Genomic DNA, 12,603 nt, shown 5'->3' with positions numbered 1-12,603 from the left:
TTGGTTTTTTTCCCCCCCCCCCCCCCCGAGTCTTGCAATATCCCAAATACCTGCTGAGTGTATTTATACAAGGGGTGTGGGACAAGCATTTCATGATGACAACGAAAATGCAAGCAAGAGTTGTTCAGCTAAAAATGAAAAATGAAAATAACAACAAAAACTAAATTAAAGAAAACTCTTAACGCAGCACTGTAGACTTCATAAGATGTTCATGTACCACCCTAGAGGCCAAATGCAGCTTGCCAGGCTGAGTGGCCCACTGAACGAATCCAGTACAGAAGGATTCAGACATGAGAGAGAATCAGGCTTTCTCTCTTCATCTGATCCATTCACACCCACTGCATAGCTAATTTTCTGGTCCAGCTATTCCCTAGCTGTCCCCCTTCCAAAAATTATTTAAGAGCCATAGCTACTGTTTCCTCACCTTTTTCTGTTTCTTGTGTGTTACTTTGGTAAAACAAGAGATAATGAAAAATATCTGGATAATACCTTCTGTGGAGATGGAAACTGAGGCTACATCTATTTTATGATATTCACTTGTAAGGTGAGCAAAGGTATTCACTTACAACATGAGCAGAGACAGTGGCAAAACTCAGTAACTACAAGTGGTTGCAATGAATAGTGAACCTGAATAAAGAGAAAAGAAATATGGCTTGAACATCCCTTAGCAGTTTATTGTGAAAATGGCTACCGTTAAGAATAAAAGTTTACCTATTCAATCCATCTACTATGTTTTAGTTCCAGGAATAAGACTGAAGGTATTATAGATAATCCCTTGATAATAAAAATAAAGAATAAACCATCCAGCATGCTTTTTAGAAAATTCTCCTGGTTTTTAAGTTCACATTACTGTATTTACTTGTATTCAGTCCTTCGATCTGTTTTCATTAAAATATTCCCACTGAGAGACTGTCATACTAAGCTGTTTTTTTCTGTACAAAGTTTGTGTCATTTTCTTTGACTAAATGTAAAGGTAAAAGTTAGTGACAAAGCAGAGCAGTTATTCCATATGGATGGGTTTATGCATCATCAGTAAACATCTGATTTGATACAAGTCCCAAGGACACACCCTAGTCATCAACCGCAACTCAGCCTATTGCACCGGTTCCCTGGAGGCAGCACAAGATCTACTGTTTAGGTAGAGGGAGTCCTGAAGATAAAAGCATCTCAAATCAGCAAGACCATAAACATACCAGTCCTTTTGAATGAGATACATTATGACTGGAAGCAAGCTATTTTGGAGGAGAAGCCCTCCAAAATTTTTGTAATTTGGCACTTTGGATGACTTAATACAACTTAGTTATACTGTTACTCCAACATGATGATAACAAAAACTTTAAACACTCTGTACTGTCAGCGAGGATGAAATTTCAGCATGCTTAACATTCTTGTCTCCGTGAAAGAAGAGGATGCAAAACGAATTTGGAATTTTGCATGATTCAGCTCTATAATACAGAAAATGGAGAGTCAATGGCATTCACCGAAAAAAAAATCTGCCTCTGTCTTAAGTTGAGGTTATGAATTAGAAGGACAAAATTATTCTTTTTTACAGAGGAATGTTTCTACTAACTCACCATAGCCAAACAGATCAAATTCTCTACTTTAGAATCAATTCTGCCATCAAATGCCTTGTAAGAAGTTCAAAGCAAGCATTATTATTTGCTATTCAATTACAAACTGGTGCATCCTCAGTGTGCTTCTCATCTGAACCTTTATTATTTTATAATAATAAATCAGTTTTCTGTAAATTTGTCAGTGTGAGTGCATGTTTTGCTTGGATAGGTTTTATTCCATATAAAAATTCCTCAATCCACAAAACCAGAACCAACACTTACAACGTTATTAATTTTCAGCTTGGGAAAGGTGGATGGGATCCCTTCCTACCTGTTTAAAGGGCATAAACCAGCACCTGTTCGCATGTTTTACTACTGTATTCACCAGCATCATTTGCGGCGCTCTCGATGTCGAGACAGAAAAAATTAGTTTGCTGGTAACTTGTGCTCCCTCTTCTGGCTAAATAAAGCATGAAAAGCAAGCGAAAGCCTAACCATTGGGGTAGTATTACAAATGCCGAATTATTCTCTGAAATTTCCTAGCCACACTAAAAATAACACATAAAAGGTAATTTGATTCTAATTTATTTGCAAGAGGATGAAATGTATATATTTGGATTGGATTTTCATTTGCCCTACTGCATATTTAATAAATCAAACAATGTATCCATGATTCCCAGCTATGATGGCTTGTAAACATTACCAGTGATTAATCGGATAGTCATTTGAGTCAGCACAAAGTAATTTCTCTCCATTAGATTAAATATGTCACACCCTGTCAATTAAAAATCCATTTAACACCAACCCAGCAATAAGAAGCATTTTGGAACGAGGCACCAGAAATTCTATTTGTGACTAAAATTCCCTATATATAGTGTAGGAATTTGGCTTAGCATTGCAAGTAAATTTATTCTTCACTATAAGTTTGCCTACAGCAAGAACTGTAAAAGACAAATTTTCCTTTTATTATAACACTTCTGTAATGCATTTTTAACACATCAGCACCAGATAGCTGTAAGCATTAGTTCATTTTCATGGTTTTATAATAATTATTTCTTATTGTTTGTCTCTTTGGGTACCAGGAGCCACGTCCAGATTAAAAAAGCCCTAAACCCTAAGAATATAACTTCATCGTTCATCCATATTCCCTCAGGTGATGACAATATCACCAACACAAATTAAATATGCTATCTTTAGTGTCCTTTTTTCTATTTGGATAACTAATATACTCAACTAATACTATCACAAAATGTGAGCATATGTAATTGATTATATGCCATTCTGAGAATTTTATCTGGTATCATAAGCAAGAAGCACTGACGTAAAGACTTAAATGCTGGCGATATTCTTGCACTTTAAAAAGGATGACAAACCAAAGTGCTGTGCAAAAAGCTATTATGTTAAGGAGAAATTTTTGTCTTCATTTCAGTTGTCAACAATTTTGTCAGGAATTCTGAGGAGCAAATGATGACCATTTGCCTTATTTCAAATTTGTGTACATTTATTTTTTAAATACCTAAACATTTCTAGAACAGAATGGCAAATTTGCCTGGTTCACACACTACCTATGACTATCACATTGATTTGGGGACAATTCCTTTAAGTGTTTCCACAGATGCGGACTGATTCATGAGCCTTGTGAGTTAGTTGAGCTACTCAGTGTCAATTTTGTCTGAAGCTGCAATTAACGTGCTAAAGAAGGGAAACTGAACCAAATTTGAACAAAAAGATACAAATAACTTTCAAAACCTTCTGACCTATGTAAAAAAAAACCTGAAGGAAGATCAGTGAGATCACAAAGCCTTAACAGGAAATCAAAGCTAATACAAATGGTATAGCCATGACACTGCTGAGATCCAACCATATTCCACACGATCCACTACTCAGAAGTCTGACGAGGACCCACTGCGCTGCCCTAGGACAGAGGAGAAGCACTGCCTCCCTCTTAGTAGGTGTCCTGTTGATTTGTGTTTTGTCAGAAAACAAGACAACGCATAGTGAAAAGCAGCAGTGTACAAAGACATGTTTTGCAGGAGTGCAGAGGAAAACTACGTTTAAAAAAAAAAAAACAACAAAAACCAAAACAGACCTAAAAAAAACCAAAAAACACCCTGAAGAGACAAGTGGGAGTCAATGGGCAGAATAAAGTAAAATTGCCGATCTGATCTGTCTCATGACCCACATGACTAAAGACTGTTTCTTTTGCGTCACTGAGCCAAATGGCACAGCCTCTGCAACTCCAAAGGCACTGTTCTTTGACTAAAAGGATGATAACATTAATTTGTCTTTGCGGAAGAAACATTAATTCATCGTGTTTTAAAGAACATTCCCCCCATCCTAGCAGGTTTTTCAATATGAGGCAATGATGAGACTCTAGGAAACCATGCCAAAAATCCTGTTCAGATTAGATAATGTCATATTGAATGCTGAGTCTTCTCGCTAGGCTTCACTGCACATCAATTCCTGAAAAGGCCATTTGGGTGCAATCCTGTAAAGTGCCTGTGGAATGGGCAACTCCTGGAGGGAAGGACAGCATTTTGAAATCAGCAACTAAATCTGAATTTAGCTCTAAGGATTTAAGAACTTTATTTCATCTAGATTAGAGTCCTGTTCTTTGGTGTCAGAAGGTATTTGTGACTGTTAAAAGCAAGAATGTAAAATAAGGGCCTGGATTACCCACAGCTTTATCCTGGTAGGCAGAGGATAGTCAGACATATGCCTTCTTCTTTCTCACAGATGCTGCAATATTTCTGGATTAGGAGGAGGGGATATATCGGACCCTAAGAGTGAAAGAATTGGCTTGAGGCTCTCTGACACAATGGGGAGTTTATCTTTCACAGTGGAGAGCGATTTTCTCTCCGACGCTAAAAAGTTTATGTTCAACTGGGATTATATGCAATAATTCCAATGCTATCATTTCGTATTGTAATTGTTATCTACTAATAATCCCTCTCACTTTCGAAAGCAATGCAAGCATTTTACAAAAGGATATGTCTTATTGTGTATAATTTTTGTACAGTATAAACTGAAATGCATTTAAATAACAAGGGAATTTTAATAATGAATTTGTATTTTTTCAAAGATGACAAAGAATTGACTGAGAGGGTAGAGGTTAAAAATAAACCAGTCATTGACAAAAACTGTGACAATCTTGAAACTGAGAACAAACTCTTGTCTTGTGTCTCAGACAAATGTTATTTTTAATACGGAACTGTTCAAACACTATCATCTATTAAAAAAAAATGCCTAAATATGTTTTAAAACAGTTTTAAAATATTTTTTTAAATATAACTGAATTTAATTAGTTTGCTTTTAAAAATACCTCATAAAATAGAAGTAAAACTCTATGTTGCTATACCAATTACAGAAATCATAATTGACTTTAAAAAACACATAATAAAGATTTTGAGGAAGAATCAAAACTATAAACATGTAAACAAGAGATACTGGATTGTTAATTTCTTGAAGCTATATACTTAAGTCCTGGATTTGATTTCTTAAGTAGCTACTTAAATTTACAGAAGTAGTGAAGAAATAATAGAACAATTGCAATTTTGAGATTACCTGATAAATGTCAGATATGCATATACTGAGAATTGAAACTACATACAGTTTAGGAACATCTACTGTATAGAAATTCAGGTTTATCTGGAAATAAAAGTTACTATTACTAATATCTCCTACTAACAATTCAACAAAAATAATGTTGTACCATATTGTACCTATCTTGTGCACTATGTTACTTTTTTTATGTATGGACCCTGATTTCTCATATTAATAAAGAAGCCATTGAATAGCTTACCTTTTTTAATTCCATGCCATCAAATAATTGTAAAGATGGGACTCATCTTTCTACTATCTTTTTCTTCCCCCCAAATAAAAGCGAAAAAAACCCAATTTTTTTATCAATTAAGTTTTATCAGTGTAATTTTGATTAAAAGACTTTTTCCAAGTTGAACAGACACTGCAATTCAACAGCAATGACAAGGAGAAGGCTGCAAACACTCAGTTACATAGTAAGCAGACATTTGACTAATATGAAAAAGTGGTATGGTATACAAGCTATAGAAATCACCTACAGCATATCTTGTTTATCGGCTTTGTTCAAGTTTTTAATTTCTTTATTTCTTAGTCAAATAGACACAGAGTCTAAAGATGCAGATACTTTTCCTTGATGTCACTGCCCAGAGAAGGAACATGGTTGATCTCTTTGCTCTTGCCCAAGACTTTTTTCTTGCTGGTAGCCCACAGTTAAATATACCACTAATCCCGGACAATATTCTCAGTTTCCCTAATCTCATGAACAAATTATGACCTACCCATTCAGCCTTAATGAGTATCATGGCCTACCACTTCTTGTTGTTAATTCAGCTGTATTTATTGTGATGCAAATGAGACGAGCTCACAGAGCATTTTTAGTGAGCAAACCTCTGAAGTTGCTAAATACTTCATTAGTTAATCCCTAACAGATATACAGTGGTTGAGTAGCTACCCACTTGTGTAAAATGTACCCTCTATCCATATACCAAAATAAGTAAAGTATATACGCTTACTATTGATCATGCAAAGACAACAAAAAGTCATCTTTTTCATTTTATTTTCTGTTTAGATCTGAACAGAGCAGGTTTTAAACAAAGAAAAAAAAAAAGATTTGTTCGTGTTGTTTTTTGGTTTGTTTTTTCTTTTTTTTTTTTTATCTTGCCTTGCTATTAATACAGTTTTGAAGTTTATCATGAAAGAAATCCAGATTAAGGGTCTTTTCTCTTTGTTTTTTGTTATATTTTTTCCCCCAGTTATGATAGGAGTTAGCAATCTCCTTCAGCATCCACAGATTCAAATGATAAAGGCCAGGGATTAAGCACAGCCGATTAACAGTCTGTGTCCTCTTCAATCTAGCATTTCCACTGTAGATAAACCCATATTCAGACTGAAGTTATAATAAACAGACTGTCCTCAATATCATTTCCCTAGATGACCTCCTCAAAACTGACATTCAACTATTCTTGTGGAGAATTACAGTTTATAGTAACTGGAGACGCAGACAAGACAACATATACCCACACAAATGATTCTGAAGATCAAGCCAAATGTTTAGAAACCAATTTGGATAAAACTGTAATTTTGCTATAAATATTTTATTTGCTTCAGTTCTGAGTAATTTCTTATGATTATAGATTTGACTTATAATAAGAGCAGTTTGCTAAATTTTATCCTTATTGCTTGTACTGTGTATCTTTAAAATAACTGCATTATTATTTATACTTATTATGACCAAAAAGAAAATTCTTGATGGTTTATAGTGGTTGCAATTCTTTCCCTTCCAAAGGCAAAGGAAAACAAACATTGTAAATCTCCAGCTACCCTAGATTGTCTGAAATATAAGTGTTACTCTAAGCAAAGTGTCAGTACAAACTGTTTGTCCAATGAACAACAGCAAAAGAATAAAAATCCACATGGACAGAATTGCAGAAATATTCATTTAGATATGTGGTTTGATTTCTATCATAAATAATATTTTCACCTAAAATGAAAAAAAAAAGCCCTAAAACCAAACATACTTTTTGCTTTACAAGAACATTTTAACATGGACAATTCTGACAGGATACTGCTGCTATTTGATATTTGAAATCCAGAATCTTATTGGTCAAAAGAAAGGCTATGATTAATACAGATATAAACTGTGTAACAGGGCATATTAATTTCTTTACCTAGGTGCTCCAACTATTTTAGGGAACTATAGCATTTTATGTCATTTAATTTCAATGTACTTCTTCAGACAGAAGCAGCAACATGTCAAACTCTTATTTTAAATAACTAATCTTGTCTACCCAGTTAAAGGGACTGTATTCTACTCTTATTTCCATTAGTTTATACTGGCAGAATTCCAGTGAAGCAATTCTGAAATCAGATGAATGCATGTGTACATATATTCTTCAATTCTTTATTCAAAGTACATGATCAAAATTTGGTTCCCTTTGATCAAACCACACAAGTGATAAGAAACAGGTCATGCTACATAGTGCAAAAAAAACCCCAACAAAACAAAACGAAAAAAAACACCAAACCTGAGCTGCATTTTGATTAGTTATTCACTAGAATTGATTTGAAGTAAGCACTGCATGTGACCACAGTTAATTCATTAGAGTTGCTCATCAATGCTCTTCACCAAAGTTTTTTAAAAAAAAAGATAATATAAAATGATTCAGATTAACTTTCGCAGTCAGAACATTAATTAGGTTTGGATGATTCCATCTACCTTTTCTTCCAGACACAAAACAGTTTCAAAGCTCTTTTAAATAAATCTGTACTGGAGAAAGAATTGAAAATGTGAATTTAACTCAAAGTCACTCACTTTGAGATCTTGCTTCAAAAACTAATTTCATGGTCTGTCTCCATAACAACGTAGCTTATTTTTGCCAACTAAGACTCATATAATGAAGTATAATGTGTTTAATCAGATTGTATGGACTACAATTTAAGGCTATTTATGTTCGGTCTGATTTGGAGACACACTAACTTAGGAGATGTGATTTGTAGGTCAGTTCTCCTTAATCATCTTTATGAGCAGAAGGTTGCATACTTTCCTCACCAAAAAATCCACACTGAGTTATATTTAACAAGTGATAAGATATACAGCATACAATTAAAACATCATGTACTCCATTTATTCATTTTTAAGTTTCTTGTTCCCCATTAGAACCTGTTAAAAATGCTTGTCATATTGTACAGGAACAATCTTGCCTTCAGCCCATCACTGACACCATACCTTGTCTCTCATTATTCATATGCTTTTATGAATGGGTTTATATTCTGAAGATGATATATCAAAACAAAATAGATTCCATTTACATGCTATTTAGTGTAAAAATAATCTAAAACCAGGAGGAAGAGTAAGATACACTTTTTGCGGAATTAAGTGGACAAAAAGGTCTACAACAAGTAAAATTAAATTTATCAGTCCTTTCTATTCGAAATCTAATGGCACAAGCCATTAGCTATTGCATGCAAGATGAGGAATTTTATAGGTTGTTAGTCATTCAGCACACGGCATTTTATTATTACCCATTTGATATCAACTGTTCTTTCCCTAGACATTTGTATATATTTTTCCATCTCTAATTTCCTGTCTTCCTTAATTAATGGACAAAACTTACTATTACTAGATTGAAGGAATATATGAATTTATTAACACTGAGCTTTAAAATAAGACTGAGTTAGCAGAGCTGATATTCCTTCAGTGAGAACAAATAAAATCTTAACCTGAAATGCTTTCTTAGGGCAAGCTTACCCTAGTGACTAATTAAAAGCTGCAGGATAAAATCCAGAACATAAACAAATTTGGGAAAGAATTCTCTACGTTATTATCGAAGGAGTGAGATGCAGTGCAATGAGACTGGAAGAGGGAAAGAACCGAGTGGAAAGACCTGCTCCTTCATCTACAGGGATGCGCGCGCGCGCGCGCGCACACACACAGCAGCCCCCATACACACAGCTTTTATTTCAGAGCACTTTTCATTTAGGCAGTTTGGTAGTATTTATGTTTGCAGAGCTCCCAGTATTCCCAACCCTTACCCCTTTATTTTTAGCTTTCAAGTTTTTGCTTCAGCCGATGAGAATAGGAAAAGAAGGTGGTATGTTTATTGCTGGCAAACAGCTTGGAAATTCTGAGTAAAGAAGCCAATCAAGGCAGAAGGATTATAATAATCAAAGTACAAAATTTGCATATTTAGTGTATGGTTACTGAGAAATAACAATGCCTTGGTTATGCAAATCAAACCCTCAGCTAAAATGAAGGGATTTGCATATCTGGGAGAAATCTGTCACGTTATGCATCGGTAACTACATTCTAAGTGGCTGAAAGGACTGGCTTTTAGCAGAATGTTAAATATAATTGCCAGTACAATTTTTTATTTCCTTGTGATACAGAATAAACTTAACTCATTTGGGGCCTGATGAAAACAGGTCTTCTTGTCTGTAGGAAGCAATACCATTCAGAATGACAAAAGATACATTCAGCATGCCATAAAGCTGGAATTTTTAAGATTGAGATCACGAAAGCGTTCAAAGAGTTGTGTGTTACCAATTGTGTTCATCCTTTTTGTCTACAGAAGGTGGTGTTAAGTAGCCCTCCTGAGAAAGAAGGATTGCAGAAAACAGATGAAAGTTTAAGGCCACCTGTTCAGCTCTGCATAATAAAATCATGTTTACTTCATGTTAAATTTTGTGAATGAAGAAAAATAAGTTGGACTGAAAAGTTTCATATGTAAAAAACTTGGAAAAAAACTGCAGACTGAACTACTATAACCATTTTCTGTTATCTATTAAAATTAAGCAGAGTTAACAGTAGGCTCAGAGATATTATAATAAAATGAAAGAAAAATAATTAGGGAAATTCTCCTTTAAAATTCAGTATGTGGCAGTATTTCTACCATTCATGCATGCGAAAATATGTTACTTCTGGTTAGTGTTTATTTCCCCTTTCCTCTTTTGTGAATGATGCTCAGCTGTAGTTCAGATGTAAATTTAAGGCTGGCTTACGCACCTTGGCCACTGCCTGCAAATGAAATTGTGGTTTGGTGTTACACTGAAACATGAGAGAGAAATCATGCAAGCATGTTCAATCTACAAAGTATTACTTATAATGAGTGTTCAGAGGCATGATCCATTTCCACAGATAAAATATGGAGGAAACTGAGCAAGATGCTTTAAAGACCTGGCTACTACTCATATGCAGAACTGGTGAGTGCACTGCAGTGAGGTCCTTAAGAGTACTTACCATCCTCTGTGGGCACATAGATATTCAAATACAGACAGTCTTCATTTTGATCTTGAACATATGTCACCACAGTATCCAGATTGGCTGTAAACCAGACTGGCAGCATGTCGTTGAGCAGTGACCTCTCATCCAGGTACTGCGGGCAGACGGCAGCAAACTGTGTGGCGTTGCGGACACCCGTCCAAGACGACGGTGGCTCCGGGGGCTGAAATCGCCTTTCTCCAGTCGGAGGAGAGGCATAAGGTACACCCAGGTACTGCTCCACTGGACCAAGGATCTCATTAGGCAAAGGTGTTCTTAAACCACGTATTTTGCCATAATTCGTGGTTACAACTGGGTATTGTGCTTGGCCATCGATGAGAGTAAATCTTATAGCCAGTGCAGTTATCCACAGGAGGAAGTTAGAATTCAACATGACACACACTGGGGTGAAGATCAAAGGCAGCCATAGAAGTCCCATTGGTTTCGACATTATTTAAATCAACATCAGCAGGGCTCTTTTTTCCACAGCCAGGAGAAAATTAATCAGTCAAGGAAGATGAAAACTAATAAAATAAAAAAGTAGTCAAAAGGAGATGAAGTGAGGGAAAACGTAACCTTGTTCAGGCAGCAAAAAACCAAAAGCTGATGTGTGGTAGGTACCTCAGCTGACTGGCCTTAGACAAATCCCAACGTCAGAAGAAACAAGGGAGTGTTTGCCCCTAAGGCCCATCCCAGATTTCAGCGTTGGCTTAATCCTAGCAACGCACAGCACTTCCCAGCAAGTAGTGTGGGGAGAGATCTGCAGTTATTCCACTTCCCCAGCGAAATAGCTCCTTCCAGTGAAGTTCAGCCCACTCAGTCAGCCTGTGACCAAGAGAAAACAAGCAATTCAAATCAACAGACACATGCATATTGGCATAAATAAAAAAAAAAATTAAAAATACTCTAATTAAATTCACACACTACTTCCATGCCAAGGCCCACAAATGGTTTATGAACTTTAGGCACCATGGTTAGTTATGTGTTTCCAAAGATACATAAGGTAAGAGAGCTGAAAACTGAAGCCACAAGCTTGTCAGAGGTTTTACCACAAACCAAACATTTCTGCTTCTGTATATGCTTCCAAACCAAACCACAGCCCAAACATTGCTGCTTTCAGGAGGGTATCACATTTAAGTGCTACCTCCAGGGTATTTTCTGCCCTAAATAAACAGCATCTCCTTTTTAAGCGTGTTTGCACTCCCACAGGAAACATTCATTAAAGCTTTTGCTGCATTGGATAATCTTTGTTATGATATGACTTCTATATAGTATTTTTCACAGGTATGCCCACTCTTCTGTATGACAACCTAATTTACCGCCATTTAATTCAGAAATTCCAATTAATGTAATAGCATTAGATTAGTTCAAATCAAGTGTGAGAACGGTTAGTCAAAATTAGATACAAAGTTATTGGTTTTCATATCTGTTTTCTTTGCTCTATGTCTGACAAACAGGAACAATGGAAACTGAAAAGAAGAAAAAGTGATACAATCTCTCAGAAGTCAGATTTTGATCTACGTAGTGTTACAACTACGCAACATTACCTTCTTGCATGCTCCTACACTTAATTTTTAGACAGAAGGCAATTCATACAATAATTGTTAATTTTTAATGAAATACAAGTCACATATATATACACTAACCATTACAAGTAGTATAAACAAACACACAGCACTTGTTAATACTTACATTCTTCTCCCTGCCCAAAGAAACAAAGGAGTTCCTTTTTACCCACTATTCAACTCAAAACCACAGATAGCAATTCCGCAGCTAAAAAATCCTTGCTATATGAAACTGATCCTGATACTTTACATTTGATAGGAAGAACACAAATTTATATATAAAATTTGTATAAGTGGACTACCAGGTCCCGTTTTCAGTCAGGACTCTATCTCATGAAGACATAAAGTCAGTTTTCAAGAGCAGAAAAAAACAAGTTAAGTAGCTATTGACAGTGATTTCAAATTACAAAAAAAAACCCAAAACAAAACCCACACAAAAAAACCTCAAACAACCCAAAAATAACCACAGGAGACATCTATGCTGATTCTTTGAGACAAGCAAAGGCATTTAAAGAATGATATTTCATTCTCTCAAAACCCCTGCAATTCTTCAATGACTTCATTTTAGCACTCATACCGCAAAAATATTGAAACACCTGAACACCAGAGGCCAGAAAAATATCAGATACGTATTATTTATGGTGAGCAAAAATTCCTAATGATATTTTCACTGGTAGAGAATAGGCTC

At 35.4% G+C, this 12,603-nt stretch overlaps 1 protein-coding gene across 6 annotated transcripts in view; it reads right to left on the bottom strand.

The window, feature by feature from the left end:
- Positions 1-10,801, bottom strand: part of NLGN4X (neuroligin 4, X-linked) — a 127,104-nt gene extending 116,303 nt beyond the window's left edge. For 4 of the 6 annotated variants that reach the window (XM_010580425.1, XM_010580424.1, XM_010580426.1 and 1 more), the window contains exon 1: positions 10,330-10,801. In XM_010580425.1, coding sequence (XP_010578727.1) covers positions 10,330-10,801 — 472 coding nt within the window. Of the gene's footprint in view, positions 1-10,325 lie in introns of all 6 variants that reach the window. The other 2 variants (XM_010580428.1, XM_010580429.1) reach the window with 2 other exon arrangements.
- Positions 10,802-12,603: the final 1,802 nt, after the last annotated feature.

The sequence above is a fragment of the Haliaeetus leucocephalus genome, unplaced genomic scaffold (assembly GCF_000737465.1).
Source record: "Haliaeetus leucocephalus isolate CR32 unplaced genomic scaffold, Haliaeetus_leucocephalus-4.0 Scaffold712, whole genome shotgun sequence".
Taxonomy (NCBI): Eukaryota; Metazoa; Chordata; class Aves; order Accipitriformes; family Accipitridae; genus Haliaeetus; species Haliaeetus leucocephalus.
This window is presented reverse-complemented; position numbering and strand designations above follow the sequence as displayed.